Source organism: Mugil cephalus, chromosome 1 (assembly GCF_022458985.1).
Source record: "Mugil cephalus isolate CIBA_MC_2020 chromosome 1, CIBA_Mcephalus_1.1, whole genome shotgun sequence".
NCBI lineage: Eukaryota > Metazoa > Chordata > Actinopteri > Mugiliformes > Mugilidae > Mugil > Mugil cephalus.
In genome coordinates this window covers 43,771,117-43,787,786 of record NC_061770.1, presented here as the reverse complement: position 1 = coordinate 43,787,786, position 16,670 = coordinate 43,771,117, and the positions used below count along the sequence as shown (strand labels likewise).

The following is a 16,670-nucleotide window of genomic DNA, read 5'->3' as shown; positions in this document are numbered from 1 at the left end:
TGTGGTTGTCGGTGTCGTAGTTGGTGTTGTAGTTGTGGTTGTCGGTGTCGTAGTTGTGGTTGTTGTACGTGTTGGTGGTTGTTGGTTGTCGGTGTCGTAGTTGGTGTTGTTGTTGTGGTTGTCGGTGTCGTAGTTAGTGTTGTACTTGTGGTTGTCGGTGTTGTAGTTGTGGTTGTCGGAGTCGTGGTTGGTGTAGTTGTTGTGGTTGTCGGTGTCGTAGTTGGTGTTGTAGTTGTGGTTGTCTGTGTCGTAGTTGGTGTTGTACTTGTGGTTGTCGGTGTTGTAGTTGGTATTGTAGTGGTGGTTGTCGGTGTCGTAGTTGGCGTTGTTGTTGTCGGTGTCGTAGTTGGTGTTGTAGTTGTGGTTGGTGATGTAGTTGTGGTTGTCTGAGTCATGGTGTTGTAGTTTGGTTGTGGTGTCGTGTGGGTTGTGTTGTGTTTCGGTGTCGTAGTTGGTGTTGTAGTTGTGGTTGTCGGTTGTAGTGGTAGTTGGTGTATGGTGAAGTTGGTCGGTCGTGTGTGTCGTGTTGTGTTGCATGTGTAGTTGTGGTTGTATTGGTGGTCGTAGTTGGTGTTGTAGTGGGTTGTTGTCGGAGTCGTGGTTGGTGTAGTTGTTGTGGTTGTCGGTGTCGTAGTTGGTGTTGTAGTTGTGGTTGTCGGTGTCGTAGTTGGTGTTGTAGTTGTGGTTGTCGGTGTTGTAGTTTGTTGGTGTCGTGTTGACGTGTGTTGTGGTTGTCGGTGTGTAGTTGTGGTTGTCGGAGTCGTGGTTGGTGTAGTTGTTGTGGTTGTCGGTGTCGTAGTTGGTGTTGTAGTTGTGGTTGTCTGTGTCGTAGTGGTGTTGTAGTTGTGGTTGTGGTTGTGTAGTTGTTGTGGTTGTCGGTGTCGTAGTTGGTGTTGTAGTTGTGGTTGTCGGTGTCGTAGTTGGGTTGTGTTGTGTTGTGGTTGTCGTATTGGTGTTGTACTTGTGGTTGTCGGTGTCGTAGTTGGTGTTGTACTTGTGGTTGTCGGTGTTGTTGTTTGTGGTTGTCGGTGTCGGTATTGGTTTGTACTGTGGTTGTGGTGTGTAGTGGTGTAGTAGTTGTGGTTGTCGGTGTCGTAGTTGGTTGGTGTAGTTGTTGTGGTTGTCGGTGTCGTAGTTGGTGTTGTAGTTGTGGTTGTCGGTGTCGTATTGGTGTTAGTTGTGGTTGTTCGGTGTCGTAGTTGTGTTGTGGTTGTGGTTGTCGGTGTCGTAGTTGGTTGTATTGTGGTTGTCGGTGTTGTAGTTGTGGTTGTCGAGTCTGTGGTTGGTTGTTGTTGTGGTTGTCGGTGTCGTAGTTGTGTGTAGTTGTGGTTGTGTGTCGTAGTTGTGTGTATGGTTGTCGGTGTCGTAGTTGGTGTTGTAGTTGTGCTTGTCGGTGTTGTAGTTGTGTGGTTGTGTGGTGTCGTAGTTGGTGTTGTAGTGTGTTGTTGTAGTTCGTGGTTGTCTGAGTATGTTGGCGTTGTTGTTGTGGTTGTCGGTGTCGTAGTTGGTGTTGTAGTTGTGGTTGTCGGTGTCGTAGTTGGTGTTGTACTTGTGGTTGTCGGTGTTGTTGTTGTGGTTGTCGGTGTCGTAGTTGGTTGTTGTAGTTTGTTGAGTCGTGGTTGGTAGTTGTTGTGTTGTCGGTGTAGTTGGTTGTAGTCGTGGTGTGGTGTCGTAGTTGTTTGTAGTTGTGGTTGTCGTGTTGTAGTTTGGTTGTCGGTCGTAGTTGGTGTTGTTGTTGTGGTTGTCGGTGTCGTAGTTGGTGTTGTAGTCTTGTGGTTGTCTGTGTGTAGTTGGTTGTAGTTGTGGTTGTTGTGTGTCTTGTGTTGTGTGTTGTTGTTGTGGTTGTTCGGTGTCGTAGTTGGTGTTGTTTGTTGTGGTTGTCGGTGTCGTAGTTGGTGTTGTACTTGTGGTTGTCGGTGTTCGTAGTGGTGTTGTAGTTGTGGTTGTCGGGTCGTGTTGTCTTGTGGTTGTTGTGTTGTGTGTGGTTGTCGGTGTCGTAGTTGGTGTTGTATTGTGGTTGTCGGTGTCGTAGTTGGTGTTGTAGTTGTGGTTGTCGGTGTCGTAGTTGTGTTGTGTTGTGGTTGTTTGGTGTCGTTGTTGGGTGTGTAGTTGTGGTTGTCGTGTCGTAGTTGTGTTGTATGGGTTGTGGTCGAGTGGTGTAGTTGTGGTTGTCGTGTGTATTGTCGGTGTCGGTAGTTGGTGTTGTATTGTGGTTGTGGTGTCGTAGTTGTGTTGTACTTGTTGTGTGTTGTATGGTTGTGTGTGGTTGTCGGTGTCGTAGTTGGTGTTGTAGTTGTGGTTGTCGGTGTTGTAGTTGGTGTTTGTTGTGGTTGTCGGTACGTATTGGTGTTGTAGTGTTGGTTGTCGGTGTCGTGGTTGGTTGTAGTTGTTGTGGTTGTCGTGTCGTAGTTGGTGTTGTACTTGTGGTTGTCGGTGTTGTAGTTGTGTTGTACGTGGATTCGTGGTAGTTGGTGTAGTTGTTGTGGTTGTCGGTGTCGTAGTTGGTGTTGTAGTTGTGGTTGTCGGTGTCGTAGTTGGTGTTGTAGTTGTGTGGTTGTCGGTGTTGTAGTTGGTGTTGTCGGAGTCGTAGTTGGTGTTGTAGTTGTGGTTGTCGGTGTCGTAGTTGGTGATGTAGTTGTGGTTGTCGGAGTCGTGGTTGGTGTAGTTGTTGTGGTTGTCGGTGTCGTAGTTGGTGTTGTAGTTGTGGTTGTCGTGTCATTGTGTGTCTGTGGTTGGTGTGTAGTTGGTTTGAGTGTGTTGTCGGTGTTGTAGGTTGGTGTTGTTGTCGGTGTCGTAGTTGGTGTTGTTGTTGTGGTTGTGTGTCGTTGTGGTTGTGAGTCTGGTGCGTAGTTGTTGTGTTGTGGTTTGTTCGGTGTTCGTAGTTTGGTTGTTGTGTGTATTGGTGTTGAGTGTGTTGTCGGTGTCGTAGTTTGGGTGGTGTGTATTCTGTTTGTGGTGTTGTCGGTTGGTTTGTTGTTGTGGTTGTCGGTGTCGTAGTTGGTGTGTTGTATTGTGGTTGTCGGTGTGTAGTTGGTGTTGTGTGTGTTGTCGGAGTCGTGGTTGGTGTAGTTGTTGTGGTTGTCGGTGTAGTAGTTGGTGTTGTCGTTGGTGTAGTTGTTGTGGTTGTCGGTGTCGTAGTTGGTGTTGTAGTTGTGGTTGTCTGTGTCGTAGTTGTGGTTGTCGGAGTCGTGGTTGGTGTAGTTGTTGTGGTTGTCGGTGTCGTAGTTGGTGTTGTAGTTGTGGTTGTTGTGTCGTAGTTGGTGTTGTAGTTGTGGTCGTGTTGTTTGTGTTGTCGTGTCGTTAGGGTGTTGTAGTTGTGCTTGTCGGTGTTGTAGTTGTGGTTGTCGGTGTCGTAGTTGTGGTTGTCGGAGTCGTAGTTGGTGATGTAGTGGTGGTTGTCGGAGTCATGGTTGGTGTTGTACTTGTGGTTGTCGGTGTCGTAGTGTGTGTTGTCTGTGTGGATTGTTGTTGTAGTTGTGTGTGTGTAGTTGTGGTTGTCGGAGTCGTGGTTGGTGTAGTTGTTGGTGTTGTTGTCGGTGTCGTAGTTGGTGTTGTTGTTGTGGTTGTGGTGTGTGTTATTGTTGTGTTGTCGGTGTGTAGTTTGGTTGTTGGCGATCGTTTGTAGTGTGGTTGTCGGTGTCGTAGTTGGTGTTGTAGTTGTGGTTGTCGGTGTCGTAGTTGGTGTTGTAGTTGTGGTTGTCGGTGTCGTAGTTGGTGTTTTTGTGGTTGTGGTGTCGTAGTTGGTGTTGTTGTTGTGGTTGTGGTGTCGTAGTTGTATTGTGGTTGTGTTGTTGGTGTTGTATTGTGGTTGTCGGTGTCGTAGTTGGTGTTGTTGTGGTTGTCGGTGTTGTAGTTGGTGTTGTAGTGGTGGTTGTTGGTGTCGTAGTTGGTGTTGTAGTTGTGGTTGGTGATGTAGTTGTGGTTGTCTGAGTCGTGGTTGGTGTAGTTGTTGTGGTTGTCGGTGTCGTAGTTGGTGTTGTAGTTGTGGTTGTGGTTGTGGGTGTCGTAGTTGGTGTTGTAGTTGTGGTTGTCGGTGTTGTAGTTGTGGTTGTCGGTGTCGTAGTTGGCGTTGTAGTTGTGGTTGTTGGTGTCGTAGTTGGTGTTGTAGTTGTGGTTGTCGGTGTCGTAGTTGGTGTTGTACTTGTGGTTGTTGGTGTTGTAGTTGGTGTTGTTGTTGTGGTTGTCGGTGTCGTAGTTGGTGTTGTACTTGTGGTTGTCGGTGTTGTAGTTGTGGTTGTCGGGTCGTGTTGGTGTAGTATTGTTGTGTGTTGTCGTAGTTGTGTCGTAGTTGTGGTGTGTCGTAGTGGTGTTGAGTTTGGTTCGTGTGTCGTAGTTGGTGTTGTAGTTGTGTTGTCGGTGTGTAGTTGTGGTTGTTGGTGTGTAGTTGGTATTGTGGTTGTGTCGATGTGTTGGTGTAGTGTTGTGGTTGTCGGTGTCGTAGTTGGTGTTGTACTTGTGGTTGTCGTGTGTAGTTTGTAGTTGTGGTGTTGTGTAGTTGTTGTGGTTGTCGGTGTCGTAGTTGGTGTTGTAGTTGTGGTTGTTGTGTCGTAGTTGGTGTTGTAGTTGTGGTTGTCGGTGTCGTAGTTTGGTTGTGTTGTACTTGTTGGGTGTTGTCGGTGTTGTATGTGTTGTGGTGTTGTAGTTGTTGTGGTTGTCGGTGTCGTAGTTGGTGTGTAGTTGTGGTTGTTGTGTGTAGTTGGGTTGTAGTTGTGGTTGTTCGGTGTCGTATGTGGTGTTGGTGTCGTAGTTGTGTTGTAGTGGTTGTCGGTGTCGTAGTTGCATGTTGTTGTGTCGTGTCGTATTGGGTGTACTGTGGTTGTCGGTGTCGTAGTTGGTGTTACTTGTGTTGTCGTAGGGTGTTGTGGTTGTTGGTGTCGTAGTTGGCGTTGTAGTTGTGGTTGTCGGTGTCGTAGTTGGTGTTGTACTTGTGGTTGTTGGTGTCGTAGTTGGTGTTGTAGTTGTGGTTGTCGGTGTCGTAGTTGGTGTTGTAGTTGTGGTTGTCGGTGTCGTAGTTGGTGTTGTAGTTGTGGTTGTCGGTGTCGTAGTTGGCGTTGTTGTTGTGGTTGTCGGTGTCGTAGTTGGTGTTGTAGTTGTGGTTGGTGATGTAGTTGTGGTTGTCTGAGTCGTGGTTGGTGTAGTTGTTGTGGTTGTCGGTGTCGTAGTTGGTGTTGTAGTTGTGGTTGTGGGTGTCGTAGTTGGTGTTGTAGTTGTGTTGTCGGTGTGTAGTTGGTTTGTATGGTGGTTGTCGGTGTGTAGTGGGTTGTTGTTGTCGGTGTCGTAGTTGGTGTTGTAGTTGTGGTTGGTGATGTAGTTGTGGTGTCTGGTTGGTGCGTAGTTGTGGTTGTCGGTCATGTGGGTTGTGTGGTTGTCTGGTGTCGTAGTTGGTGTTGTAGTTGTGGTTGTCGGTGTCGTAGTTGTGGTTGTGGTTGTGGTGTGTGTTGTAGTTAGTGGTTTGTCGGGTCGTGGTTGGTGTAGTAGTTGTGGTTGTCGGTGTCGTAGTTGGTGTTGTAGTTGTGGTTGTTGGTGTCGTAGTTGGGTTGTAGTTGTGGTTGTCGTGTCGTAGTTGTGGTGTCGTGTTGTAGTTGTGGTTGTCGTGTCGTAGTTGGTGTTGTAGTTGTGGTTGTCGGTGTCGATTGTGTATGTGTGTTGTTGTGTGTTGTAGTTGTGGTTGTCGGTGTCGTGTTGGTGTTAGTGTTGTGGTTGTCGGTGTCGTAGTTGGTGTTGTAGTGGTGGTTGTCGGTGTCGTAGTTGGTGTTGTATTGTGTTGTGGTGGTTGTGTTGTGGTTGTCGGTGTCGTGTGGTGTTGTAGTTGTGGTTGTCGGTGTCGTAGTTGGTGTTGTACTGTTGTGGTTGTTCGGTGTCGTAGTTGGTGTTGTAGTTGTGGTTGTCGGTGTCGTAGTTGGGTTGTAGTTGTGGTTGTGGTTTGTAGTTGTGGTTGTCGGTGTCGTAGTTGAGTGTTGTACGTTGTGGTTGTCGGTTCGTAGTTGTGTTGTATGTGTTGTCGTGTCGTAGTTGGTGTTGTATTGTGGTTGTCGGTGTCGTAGTTGGGTTGTAGTTGTGGTTGTCGGTGTGTAGTTGTGTTGTCGTGTACGTGTTGTTGGTGTGTAGTGTGGTTGTCGTGTCGTAGTTGTGGTTGTGGTTGTCGTGTGTGTGGTTGTAGTTGTGGTTGTCGGTGTCGTAGTTGGTGTTGTACTTGTGGTTGTCGGTGTTGGTTAGTTGTGTTGTCGTGTTGTGTGTGGTTGTGGTGTCGTAGTTGGTGTTGTAGTGTTGTGTGTTGGTGTCGTAGTTGGCGTTGTGTTGTGGTTGTCGGTGTCGTAGTTGGTGTTGTAGTTGTGGTTGTCGGTGTCGTAGTTGGTGTTGTAGTTGTGGTTGTCGGTGTTGTTGTTGTGGTTGTCGGTGTCGTAGTTGGTGTTGTAGTTGTGGTTGTCGGTGTTGTAGTTGGTGTTGTACTTGTGGTTGTCGTAGTCGTAGTTGGTGTTGTAGTTGTGTGGTGTTGTCGGTGTCGTAGTTGTTGCGTGTGTGTTGTGGTTGTCGGTGTCGTAGTTGGTTGTTGTAGTTGTGGTTGTGTTGGTGTGTAGTTGTGGTTGTTGTCGTAGTGTGGTTGGTGTAGTTTGTTGTGGTTGTGCGGTGTCGTAGTTGGTGTTTGTAGTTGTGGTTGTCGGTGTGTGTTGGGTTGTCTAGTGTGTTGTTGGTTGTTGTAGTTGTGGTTGTCGTGTGTGTTGGGTTGTTGTGGTTGTCGGTGTCGTAGTTGGTGTTGTAGTTGTGGTTGTTGGTGTCGTAGTTGGTGTTGTAGTTGTGGTTGTCGGTGTCGTAGTTGGCGTTGTAGTTGTGGTTGTCGGTGTCGTAGTTGGTGTTGTAGTTGTGGTTGTCGGTGTCGTAGTTGGTGTTGTAGTTGTGGTTGTCGGTGTCGTAGTTGGCGTTGTTGTTGTGGTTGTCGGGTGTAGTTGTGGTTGTGTGTCGTAGTGTGTGTGTTGTGGTTGTCGGTGTGTATTGGTGTTGTAGTTGTGGTTGTCGGTGTCGTAGTTGGTGTCTGTGGTTAGTTGGTGTTGTAGTTGTGGTTGTCGGTGTCGTAGTTGGTGTTGTAGTTGTGGTTGTCGGTGTCGTAGTTGGTGTTGTAGTTGTGGTTGTCGGTGTCGTAGTTGGTGTTGTAGTTGTGGTTGTCGGTGTTGTAGTTGTGGTTGTCGGTGTCGTAGTTGGTGTTGTAGTTGTGGTTGTCGGTGTTGTAGTTGTGGTTGTTGGTGTTGTAGTTGGTGTTGTAGTTGTGGTTGTCGGAGTCGTGGTTGGGGTTGTGGTTGTGTGGTTGTTCGGTTGTGTAGTTGTGTTGTGTTGTGTGTTAGTTGGTGTCGTAGTTGGTGTTGTAGTTGTTGTTGTCGTTGTCGTAGTTGGTGTTGTAGTTTGTGGTTGTTGGGTGTCGTAGTTGGTGTTGTAGTTGTGGTTGTCGGTGTCGTAGTTTGTATTGTGGTTTGTTGTGTTGTAGTTGTGGTTGTCGGTGTCGTAGTTGTGTTGTACTGTGTTGTTGTCGGTGTTGTACGTTGTGGTTGTTCGGTGTCGTAGTTGGTGTTGTAGTTGTGGTTGTTGGTGTCGTAGTTGGCGTTGTAGTTGTGGTTGTCGGTGTCGTAGTTGGTGTTGTACTTGTGGTTGTTGGTGTCGTAGTTGGTGTTGTAGTTGTGGTTGTCGGTGTCGTAGTTGTCATTGTGGTTGTTGGTGTTGTAGTTGTGGTTGTCGGTGTCGTAGTTGGTGTTGTTGTTGTGGTTGTCGGTGTCGTAGTTGGTGTTGTTGTTGTGGTTGTCGGTGTCGTAGTTGGTGTTGTAGTTGTGGTTGTTGGTGTCGTAGTTGGCGTTGTAGTTGTGGTTGTCGGTGTCGTAGTTGGTGTTGTACTTGTGGTTGTTGGTGTCGTAGTTGGTGTTGTAGTTGTGGTTGTCGGTGTCGTAGTTGGTGTTGTAGTTGTGGTTGTCGGTGTCGTAGTTGGTGTTGTACTTGTGGTTGTGTCGTGTTGTGTTGTATTGTGTGGTTGTCGGTGTCGTAGTTGGCTTGGTTGGTTGTGGTGTCGTAGTTGGTTGTAGTGTGGTTCGGTGTCGTAGTTGGTGTTGTACTGTGGTGTGTGTGTGTAGTTGTGTTGTATGGTTGTCGGTGTCGTAGTTGGTTTGTAGTTGTGGTTGTTTGGTGTCGTAGTTGGTGTTGTAGTTGTGGTTGTCGGTGTTGTAGTTGGTGTTGTCTATGGGTTGTTTGGTGTCGTAGTTGGTGTTGTAGTTGTGGTTGTCGGTGTCGTAGTTGTCATTGTGGTTGTTTGTGTTGTAGTTGTGGTTGTCGGTGTCGTAGTTGGTGTTGTACTTGTGGTTGTCGGTGTCGTAGTTGGTGTTGTACTTGTGGTTGTCGGTGTCGTAGTTGGTGTTGTAGTTGTGGTTGTTGGTGTCGTAGTTGGCGTTGTAGTTGTGGTTGTCGGTGTCGTAGTTGGTGTTGTACTTGTGGTTGTTGGTGTCGTAGTTGGTGTTGTAGTTGTGGTTGTCGGTGTCGTAGTTGTCATTGTGGTTGTTGGTGTTGTAGTTGTGGTTGTCGGTGTCGTAGTTGGTGTTGTACTTGTGGTTGTCGGTGTTGTAGTTGGTGTTGTAGTGGTGGTTGTCGGTGTCGTAGTTGGTGTTGTAGTTGTGGTTGTTGGTGTCGTAGTTGGTGTTGTAGTTGTGGTTGTCGGTGTCGTAGTTGGTGTTGTAGTTGTGGTTGTTGGTGTCGTAGTTGGTGTTGTAGTTGTGGTTGTCGGTGTCGTAGTTGTCATTGTGGTTGTTGGTGTTGTAGTTGTGGTTGTCGGTGTCGTAGTTGGTGTTGTACTTGTGGTTGTCGGTGTTGTAGTTGGTGTTGTAGTTGTGGTTGTCGGTGTCGTAGTTGGTGTTGTTGTTGTGGTTGTCGGTGTCGTAGTTGGTGTTGTAGTTGTGGTTGTCGGTGTTGTAGTTGTGGTTGTCGGTGTCGTAGTTGGTAGTTGTGTTGTGGTTGTCGGTGTCGTAGTTGTGGTTGTGAGTTGTGGTTGTAGTGGTTGTTGTCGGTGTCGTAGTTGGCATTGTTGTTGTGGTTGTCGGTGTCGTAGTTGGTGTTGTACTTGTGGTTGTCGGTGTTGTAGTTGTGGTTGTTGGAGTCGTGGTTGGTGTAGTTGTTGTGGTTGTCGGTGTCGTAGTTGGTGTTGTAGTTGTGGTTGTCGGTGTCGTAGTTGGTGTTGTAGTTGTGGTTGTCGATGTTGTAGTTGTGGTTGTCGATGTTGTAGTTGTGGTTGTCGGTGTCGTAGTTGGTGTTGTAGTTGTGGTTGTCGGTGTTGTAGTTGGTGTTGTAGTTGTGGTTGTCGGAGTCGTGGTTGGTGTTGTACTTGTGGTTGTTGGTGTTGTTGTCGGTGTCGTAGTTGGTGTTGTTGTTGTGGTTGTCGTGTCGTAGTTGTGTTGTAGTGGTTGTGGTGTGTGTAGTTGTTGTTGTGGTTGTCGGTGTCGTAGTTGGTGTTGTAGTTGTGGTTGTCGTGTCGTGTTGGTGTTGTTGTGGTTGTCGGTGTCGAGTTGGTGTTGTGTTGTGGTTGTCGGTGTCGTAGTTGGTGTTGTAGTTGTGGTTGTCGGTTGTAGTTGTGGTTGTTGGTGTTAGTTGGTGTGTAGTTGTGGTTGTCGGTGTAGTTGTATTGTGGTTGTTGGGTTGTAGTTGTGGTTGTCGTGTCGTAGTTGGTGTTTATTGTGGTTGTCGGTGTTGTAGTTGGTGTTGTAGTTGTGGTTGTCTGAGTCGTTGTTGGTGTAGTTGTTGTGGTTGTCGGTGTCGTAGTTGGTGTTGTAGTGGTTGTTGTCGGTGTCGTAGTTGGTGTTGTAGTTGTGGTTGTCGGTGTCGTAGTTGGTGTTGTAGTTGTGGTTGTCGGTGTTGTAGTTGTGGTTGTCGGTGTCGTAGTTGGCGTTGTAGTTGTGGTTGTCGGTGTCGTAGTTGATGTTGTAGTGGTGGTTGTCGGTGTCGTAGTTGGTGATGTTGTGGTTATCGGCGTTGTAGTTGGTGTTGTCGGAGTCGTAGTTGGTGATGTAGTTGTGGTTGTCGGTGTCGTAGTTGGTGATGTAGTTGTGGTTGTCGGAGTTGTGGTTGGTGTAGTTGTTGTGGTTGTCGGTGTCGTAGTTGGTGTTTAGTTGTGGTTGTGTTTGTCGTAGTTGTGTTGTTGTTGTGTTGTCGGTGTCGTAGTTGGTGTTGTAGTTGTGGGTTGTGTTGTGTTTCGTAGTGTGTTGGTGTATTGTTGTGGTTGTCGTGTCGTAGTTGGTGTTGTAGTTGTGGTGTCGGTGTCGTAGTTGGTGTTGTGTGGTGTCGGTGTGTAGTTGGTTTGTTGTGGTTGTCGGTGTCGTAGTTGGTGTCTGTTTGTGGTTGTCGTGTCGTAGTGGTGTTTACTTGTGGTTGTCGGTGTCGTAGTTGGTGTTGAGTGTGGTTGTTGGTGTCGTAGTTGGTGTTGTAGTTTGGTTTGTGTGTAGTTGTATGTGGTTGTGTGTTGTAGTGTGTTGTCGGTGTCGTAGTTGGTGTTGTATTGTGGTTGTCGTGTCGTAGTTTGTGTTGTTGTGGTTGTGTGTTGTAGTTGTGGTTGTCGGTGTCGTGTTGGTGTTGTTAGTTGTGGTTGTCGTGTCGTAGTTGGTGTTGTATTGTGGTTGTCTGGTGTTGTAGTTGGTGTTGTTGTGTGTGGTTGTCGGTGTCGTAGTTGGTGTTGTAGTTGGGTTGTCGGTCGTGTGTAGTTTTTGGTGTCGTGTAGTTGGTGTTGTAGTGTGGTTTCGGTGTCGGAGTTGGTGTTGTAGTTGTGGTTGTCGATGTTGTAGTTGTGGTTGTTGGTGTGTATTGTGTTAGTTGTGGTTGTCGGTGTCGTAGTTGTCATTGTGGTTGTTGGTGTTGTACTTGTGGTTTCGTTCGTAGTTGTGTTGTCTTGTGGTTGTCGGTGTTGTAGTTGGGTTGTAGTGTGGTTGTCGGGTCGGGTAGTTGGGTCGTGTGTTGTTGTGGTTGTGTGCGGTGTCGTAGTGGTGTTGTAGTTGTGGTGTGGTGTGTAGTTGTTTGTTTGTGGTTGTCGTGTTGTAGTTGTGGTTGTCGGTGTCGTAGTTGGGTCGTTGTAGTTGTGTTGTGTTGTCGGTGTCGTAGTTGGTGTGGTATATTGGTTGTCGGTGTAGTTGTGATTGTGGTTGTCGTGTGTATTTGGTGTGGTGTGAGTGGTTGGTTGTGTTGTGGTTGTCGGTGTCGTAGTTTGGTGTTGTTATGTGGTTGTGTGTCGTGTCGTAGTGGTGTGTAGGTGGTGTCGTGTTGTTTTGTGGTGTCGGTGTCGTAGTTGGTGTTGTATGTTTGTGGTGGTATTGCTTGTGTTGTGTTGTCGTCGTAGTTGGGTTGTTTGTGTGTGTGTCGTGTTGTGTTTATTGTGGTTGGTTCGTAGTGTGTTGTGTGGTGTGTAGTTGTGTTGTGTGTCTAGTTGGTTTGTATTGTGGTTGTCGGTGTTTAGTTGGTGTTGTAGTGTGGTTGTCGGTATGGGTTGAGTGTGTTGTGTGTCGTATGTGTTGTGTGGTTGTCGTGTAGTTGTGTTGTTGTGGTTGTGTCGAGTTGTGTTGTAGTGTGTGTCGGTGGTTTGTTGTGGTTGTTGTGTGTTGTGGGTTGTCGTGTCGTAGTTGTTGTATTGTGTTGTCGTGTCGTAGTGGTTATGTGGTGTCGGTCGTTTGTGTTGTAGTTGTGTGTAGTGGTTTTTGGGTGTGTGTTAGTTGTTGTTTGTGGTTGTTGTGTGTAGTTGGTGTATTGGTTTGGTCGTAGTTGTTGTGTTTGTGGGTTGTTCGGTGTCGTAGTGTGTGTGTTGTGTGTTGTGTGTTGTCGAGTTGTGTTGTATTGTGTGTGGTCGGTTGAGTTGTTGTCGTCGAGTTGTGTGATTGTTGTCTGTGTAGTGTGTTGTATTGTTGTCGTGTAGTTTGTGTGTGTTGGTGTGTTTGTTTGTTTGTGTGTTGTGTTGTTGTGTTGTTTGCGTATGTTTGTATTGTTCGTTGTGTTGTGGTTCGTGTCTAGTTGGTGTAGTTTGGTTTGTCGAGTTGGTTGTGTGTTTTGTGTGTGTAGTGTTCTAGTTGTTGGTTAGTTTGTCTGTATTTAGTGTTTTTTGTGGTGTATGTGGTTGTCGTGTCGATGTTGTGTTTTATGTTTGTTTATGTTGTGTTGTTGCTCTGTTGTTGTTTGTGTTGTCTATTGTTGTTGGTTTGGTGCGTGTTATTGTTGGTTGTAGTTTGTTGGGTCGTAGTTGGTGTTGTATTGTGTCGTGTATGTTGTGTGTGTGTTGTCGGTGGTTGTGGGTTGTCATTGTGGTTGGTGGTAGTTGTTTATTTGTTCGTGTCGTAGTTGTTTGTGTTGTGTCGGTCGTTTGTTATTTGGTTGGTTGTGTGTTGTGGTGTGTGTTTGTGTTTCGTGTGTAGTTTGTGTCTTGTTGTTTGTTGTGTTAGTTGTGCGTGTGTATTGGTTGATTGGGTTGCGGTTGTATTGCGTTGGTGGTTGTCGGCGTTGGTGTTCGTAGTGTTGTGTTCGTTGTAGTGGTGTGTGTTGGTTGTTCGTAGGTTGTGTTGTCGTGTGTTTGGTGTTTGTTGCGTGTCGTATTGTGTTGTGGTTGTGGTTGTGTTGGTGTGTCTGGTGTTTTGTGTGTGTGGTGTTTGGTGTGTTGCTGGGGTGTTGTTTGGTTGTGTGATGTGTTGGTGTATGTTGTTTGTGGTTGTGGTGTGTGTATTGGTGTTGTAGTTGTGGTTGTTGGTGTAGTTGTTGTGTTGTAGTGTGTTGGGTTGTTGTTGTGGTGTGTCGGTGTGGTTGGTGTGTTGTAGTTGTGGTTGGGTGTGTAGTTTGTATGTGGTTGTGTGTTGTGTGTTTGTGGTTGTGGTGTCGTAGTTGGTGTGTTGTAGTTGTTGTGTCGGTGTGTGTTGGTTGTGGTTGTGTGTTGTGGTGTGGTTGTTTGGTGTCGGTATGTTGGTGTGTTGTTCGGTGTGGTGGTTGTTTGGTGTCGTGTTGTATTGTGTTGTTTGGTTGTTGTGTGTAGTTGTGTTGTGTGTCGTGTTGTGTGTATTGTGGTTGTCGTGTTAGTGTTTGGTGTGTGTGTTTGTGGTGTGTAGTGGTGGTTTGTGTTAGTTGGGTTGTAGTGTGTCGGTGTGTAGTGTTGTGTGTTGTGGTTGGTGGGTGTCGTAGTTGGTGTGTGTTGTTGCGTTAGTGTATTGTGTGGTGGTTGTGTGGTTGTGGTGTGTGTGTGGGGTTTTTGGTCTGTGTGTGTGTTGTTGTTGTGTGTTGTCGGTGTGTAGTTGTGTGTTGTTGTTGGGTCTGTAGTTGTGGTGTGGGTCTGTTGTGTGTTGTGGTTGTGGTGTGAGTTTGTGTGTGGTTGTGTGTTGTGTGTTGCGTGTGTGTGTTGCGGTTGTTGGGTGTTGTCTTGTGTGTGTGTTTGGTGTGTGTGTGTGTTGTTGTTGGTTGTGGTCGTGTTGTGTGTTGTGTTGTGGTTGTGGTTGTCGTGTAGTTGGTGTTGTGTTGGTGGTTTTCGTGTTGTGTTGTGGTTGTCAGTGGTTGTGTTGGTGTTGTTGTGTTTGTGGTTGTTGTGTTGGTGTTGTATTGTGGTTGTGTGTGGTGTTGGTGTTGTTTTGTGTGTTGTGTTGTTGTGTTGGTTGTGTGTTTGGTTGGTTGTGTGTGTTGTGTGTTGTTGTTGTGTTGTGTGTTGGTTGTGTTTCGTATGTTGTGTGTTGTGGTTTGGTGTGTGTATTTGTGTTGTTGGTGTAGTTGTCGTGTGTTGTTTGTGTGTTTGGTGTTGTGTGTTGTGTTGTGTTGGTTGTGAGTTTGTTGTGTTGTGTGTGTGTTGGTGTTGTGTGTTGTGTGTGGTGTGTGTGTGTTTGTGTTTGTTGTGTTTGTGTTGTGTGTTGTGGTTGTGTGTGTGTTGTGTTGTGTGTGTGTGTGTTGTAGTTGTGTTCTGTAGTTTGTGTGTTGTGTTGTGTGGTTGTGGTGTGTGTTGTTTGGTTGTGGGTTGTGGGTTGTTGTTGTGTTGTTGGTGTGTGGTGTTGTGTTGTGGTTGTGTGTCGGTTTGGTGTTGTTTGTGGTTGTGTGGTGTTGTGTTGGTTGTGTTGTTGTGTGTGTGGTGTTGTGTGTTGTTGTGTGTTGTTGTGGTGTGTGTGGTTTGGGTTGTGTTGTGTTGTGTGTGTGTGTTGTGTTGTGTTGTGTGTTGTGTTGTGTTGTGTCGTGTTGTTGTGTTGTGTTGTGTGTTGTGTTGTGTGTGTGTTGTGTGTTGTGTGTGTGTGTTGTGTGTGTGTGTTGGTTGTGTTTTGTGGTTGTTGTGTTGTGGTGTTTGTGTGTGTTGGGTGTGAGTTGTGGTTGTGGTTGTGTTGTTGTGTGGTTGTGGTTGTTGTGGTTGTGGTGTGTGTTGTGTTTGTTGTGTTGTGGTGTGTTGTGTTGGTGTGGTGTGTGTGTGTTGTGTTGTGGTTGGTTGGTGTTGTGTGTGTTGTGTGTGTGTGGTGTTGGTTGTGTTGTGTTGTGTGTTGTGTTGAGTTGTGTTGTGTGTGATTGGTGTTGTTGGTGTTGTGTTGTGGTGTGGTGTTGTGTTGTTGTGTTGGTGTTGTGGTTGTGTTGGTGTTGTTGTGTTGTGTTGGTGGTGTGTTGTGTTGGTGTTTGTTGTGGTTTGTGTGTGTGGTGGTGTGTTGTGTTGTTTTGTGTTGGTTGTGTGGTGTCGTGTTGGTGTTGTGTTGGGTTTGGTGTTGTGGTTGTGTTGTTTGTGTGTTGGTGGTGTTGGTGGTTGTGTTGTTGTGTTGTTGTGTGTGTGTTGTTTTGGTTGTGTGTGTGTTGTTTTGTGTTGTGGTTGTGTGGTTGTGTTGTTGTTGGTTGTTTGTGTTTGGTTGTTTGGTTGTTGTGTTGTGTTGTGGTGTTGTGTGTGTGTGGGTTGTGTTGTGGTTGTGGTGTGTTGTGTTGGTTGTGTTGTTGGTGTTGTGTGTTGTGTTGTTTGTGTGTGTTTGGTTGTTGTGTGGGTTGTGTGTTGTGTGGTGTGTGTTGGTGTTGGTTTGTTTGTGGTGTTGTGTTGTGGTTTGGTTGTGTTGTGTGTGTGTTGTGGTTGTTGTGTTGTAGTTGTGGTTGGTGTTTGTTTTGGTGTTGTGTTGTGGTTGTGTGTTGTGTTGGTTGTTGTGGGTTGGTGTTGTGTTGTGGTGTGTGTTGTGTTGTGTTTGTGTGTGTGTTGGGTGTTTTGTGGTTGTGGTTGGTTGTGTTGTGTTGTGTTGTTTGTTGTGGTTGTGGGTGTTGGTGTTGGTTGGTTTGGTGTGTGTGTGGTGTGGTTGTGTTGGTGTGTTTGTGTGTGTGTGTTGTTGTGTTGTGTTTGTTGGTGGTTGTGTTGTGTGGTTTGTTTGGTGTGTTTGGTGTTGTGTGGTTGTGGTGTGTAGTTGTGGTTTGGTGTTTGGTTGTGGTGTGTTTGGTGTGTTGTTGGTGTTTGGTGTGGTTTGTGTTGGTGTGAGTGGTTGTTGTTTGTTGTGTTGTGTTGTGTGGTGGTGTGTATTTGTTGTGTTGTTGTTGGTGTGGTGTGTTTGTGTTTCGTGTTGTTTGTGTTGTGGTTGTGTGTTGTTGTGTGTGTTGTGTGGGTGTGTGTGTGTGTGGTTGTGTTGTGTTGTGGTTGTTGTGTGTTTGTGTGTTGGTGTTGTGTTGTTGTGTTGTGTTGTGGTGTGTTGTGTGTGTGTTGTGTTGTGGTTGTGTGTTGGGTTGTGTTGTGTGTTTTGTGTTGTGGTTGTGGTTGTTTGGTGTGTGTGTTGTGTTGTGTGTGTGTTGGTTGTGGTGTGTGGTGTTGTGTTGGTTGTGTTTTTTGTGTTGTGGTGTGTTGGTGTTTGTGTTGGGTTGTGTTGTTTTGGTTGTTGGTGGTTGTGTTGTAGTTGTGGTTGTCGGGTGGTTGGGTTGTGTTGTTGGTGTGTGTTGTTGTGTGGTTGTCGTTGTGTTGGTTTGTGTGGGTGTTGTGTTGTGTTGTTTGTGGTTGTGGTGTGTGTTGTGTTGTGGTGTTGTGGTTTGTGTTTGTTGTTGTGTTGTGGTGTGGTTGTTGTGTTGTGGTTTGTGGTTGGTTGTTGTGTTGGTGGGTTGTTTTGTGTTGTGGTTGTGTGTGTTGGTGTTTGTGTTGTGTTGGTTGTGTGTTGGTTGTGTTTGTGGTTGTGTTGTGTTTGGTTGTGTAGTTGGTTGTGGTGTGTTGTGGTTGTGTGTGGTTTGGTGTTGTGTGTTGTGGTTGTGTGTGTTGTGTTGTTGTGGTTTGGTGTTGGTTGTGTTGGGTTTGTTGTTGTGGTTTGGGTGTGTGTGTGTGTGTTTGTGGTGTTGTGGTTGTTGTGTGGTTGTGGTTGGTGTGTGTGTAGTTGGTGTCTTGTGTGTGTTGTGGTTGTGGTTTGTGTTGTGGTTGTTTTTGTGTGTGTTGTGTTGGTGGTTTGTGTGTTTGGTGTGTAGTTTGGTTGGTTTGTGTGTGTGTGTGTGTGTTGTGTGGGTTGTTGTGTTGTGGTGTTGTGTTTGTTGTGTTTGTGGTTGTGGTTGTGTGTGTGTTGTGTTGTGGTTGTGTTTGTGTGTTGGGTTTGTTGTGGTTTGGTTGTGTTGGTGTTGTAGTTGTGTTTGGAGTGTGTTTGGTGTTGTGTGTTGTGGTTGTTGTGTGTGTTGTGTTGTGTTGTGGTTGTGGTGTCGGTTTGTGTTGTGTTGTTGTGTGTTTGGTTAGT

The 16,670-nt window shown here is 46.4% G+C and overlaps 1 protein-coding gene across 1 annotated transcript; it reads right to left on the bottom strand.

Moving 5' to 3' along the window:
* Nucleotides 1-3,516: 3,516 nt before the first annotated feature.
* Nucleotides 3,517-9,362, bottom strand: LOC125007366 (mucin-2-like; the record flags this gene model as incomplete). The annotated part of the gene is given in 9 exon segments (XM_047584177.1): nucleotides 3,517-3,570; nucleotides 3,804-4,240; nucleotides 4,860-5,212; nucleotides 6,297-6,479; nucleotides 6,721-6,939; nucleotides 7,040-7,379; nucleotides 7,546-7,988; nucleotides 8,163-9,028; nucleotides 9,030-9,362. Coding segments are annotated over 9 exon segments (3,228 nt in total), but the record flags the coding sequence as incomplete, so codon positions are not given.
* Nucleotides 9,363-16,670: the final 7,308 nt, after the last annotated feature.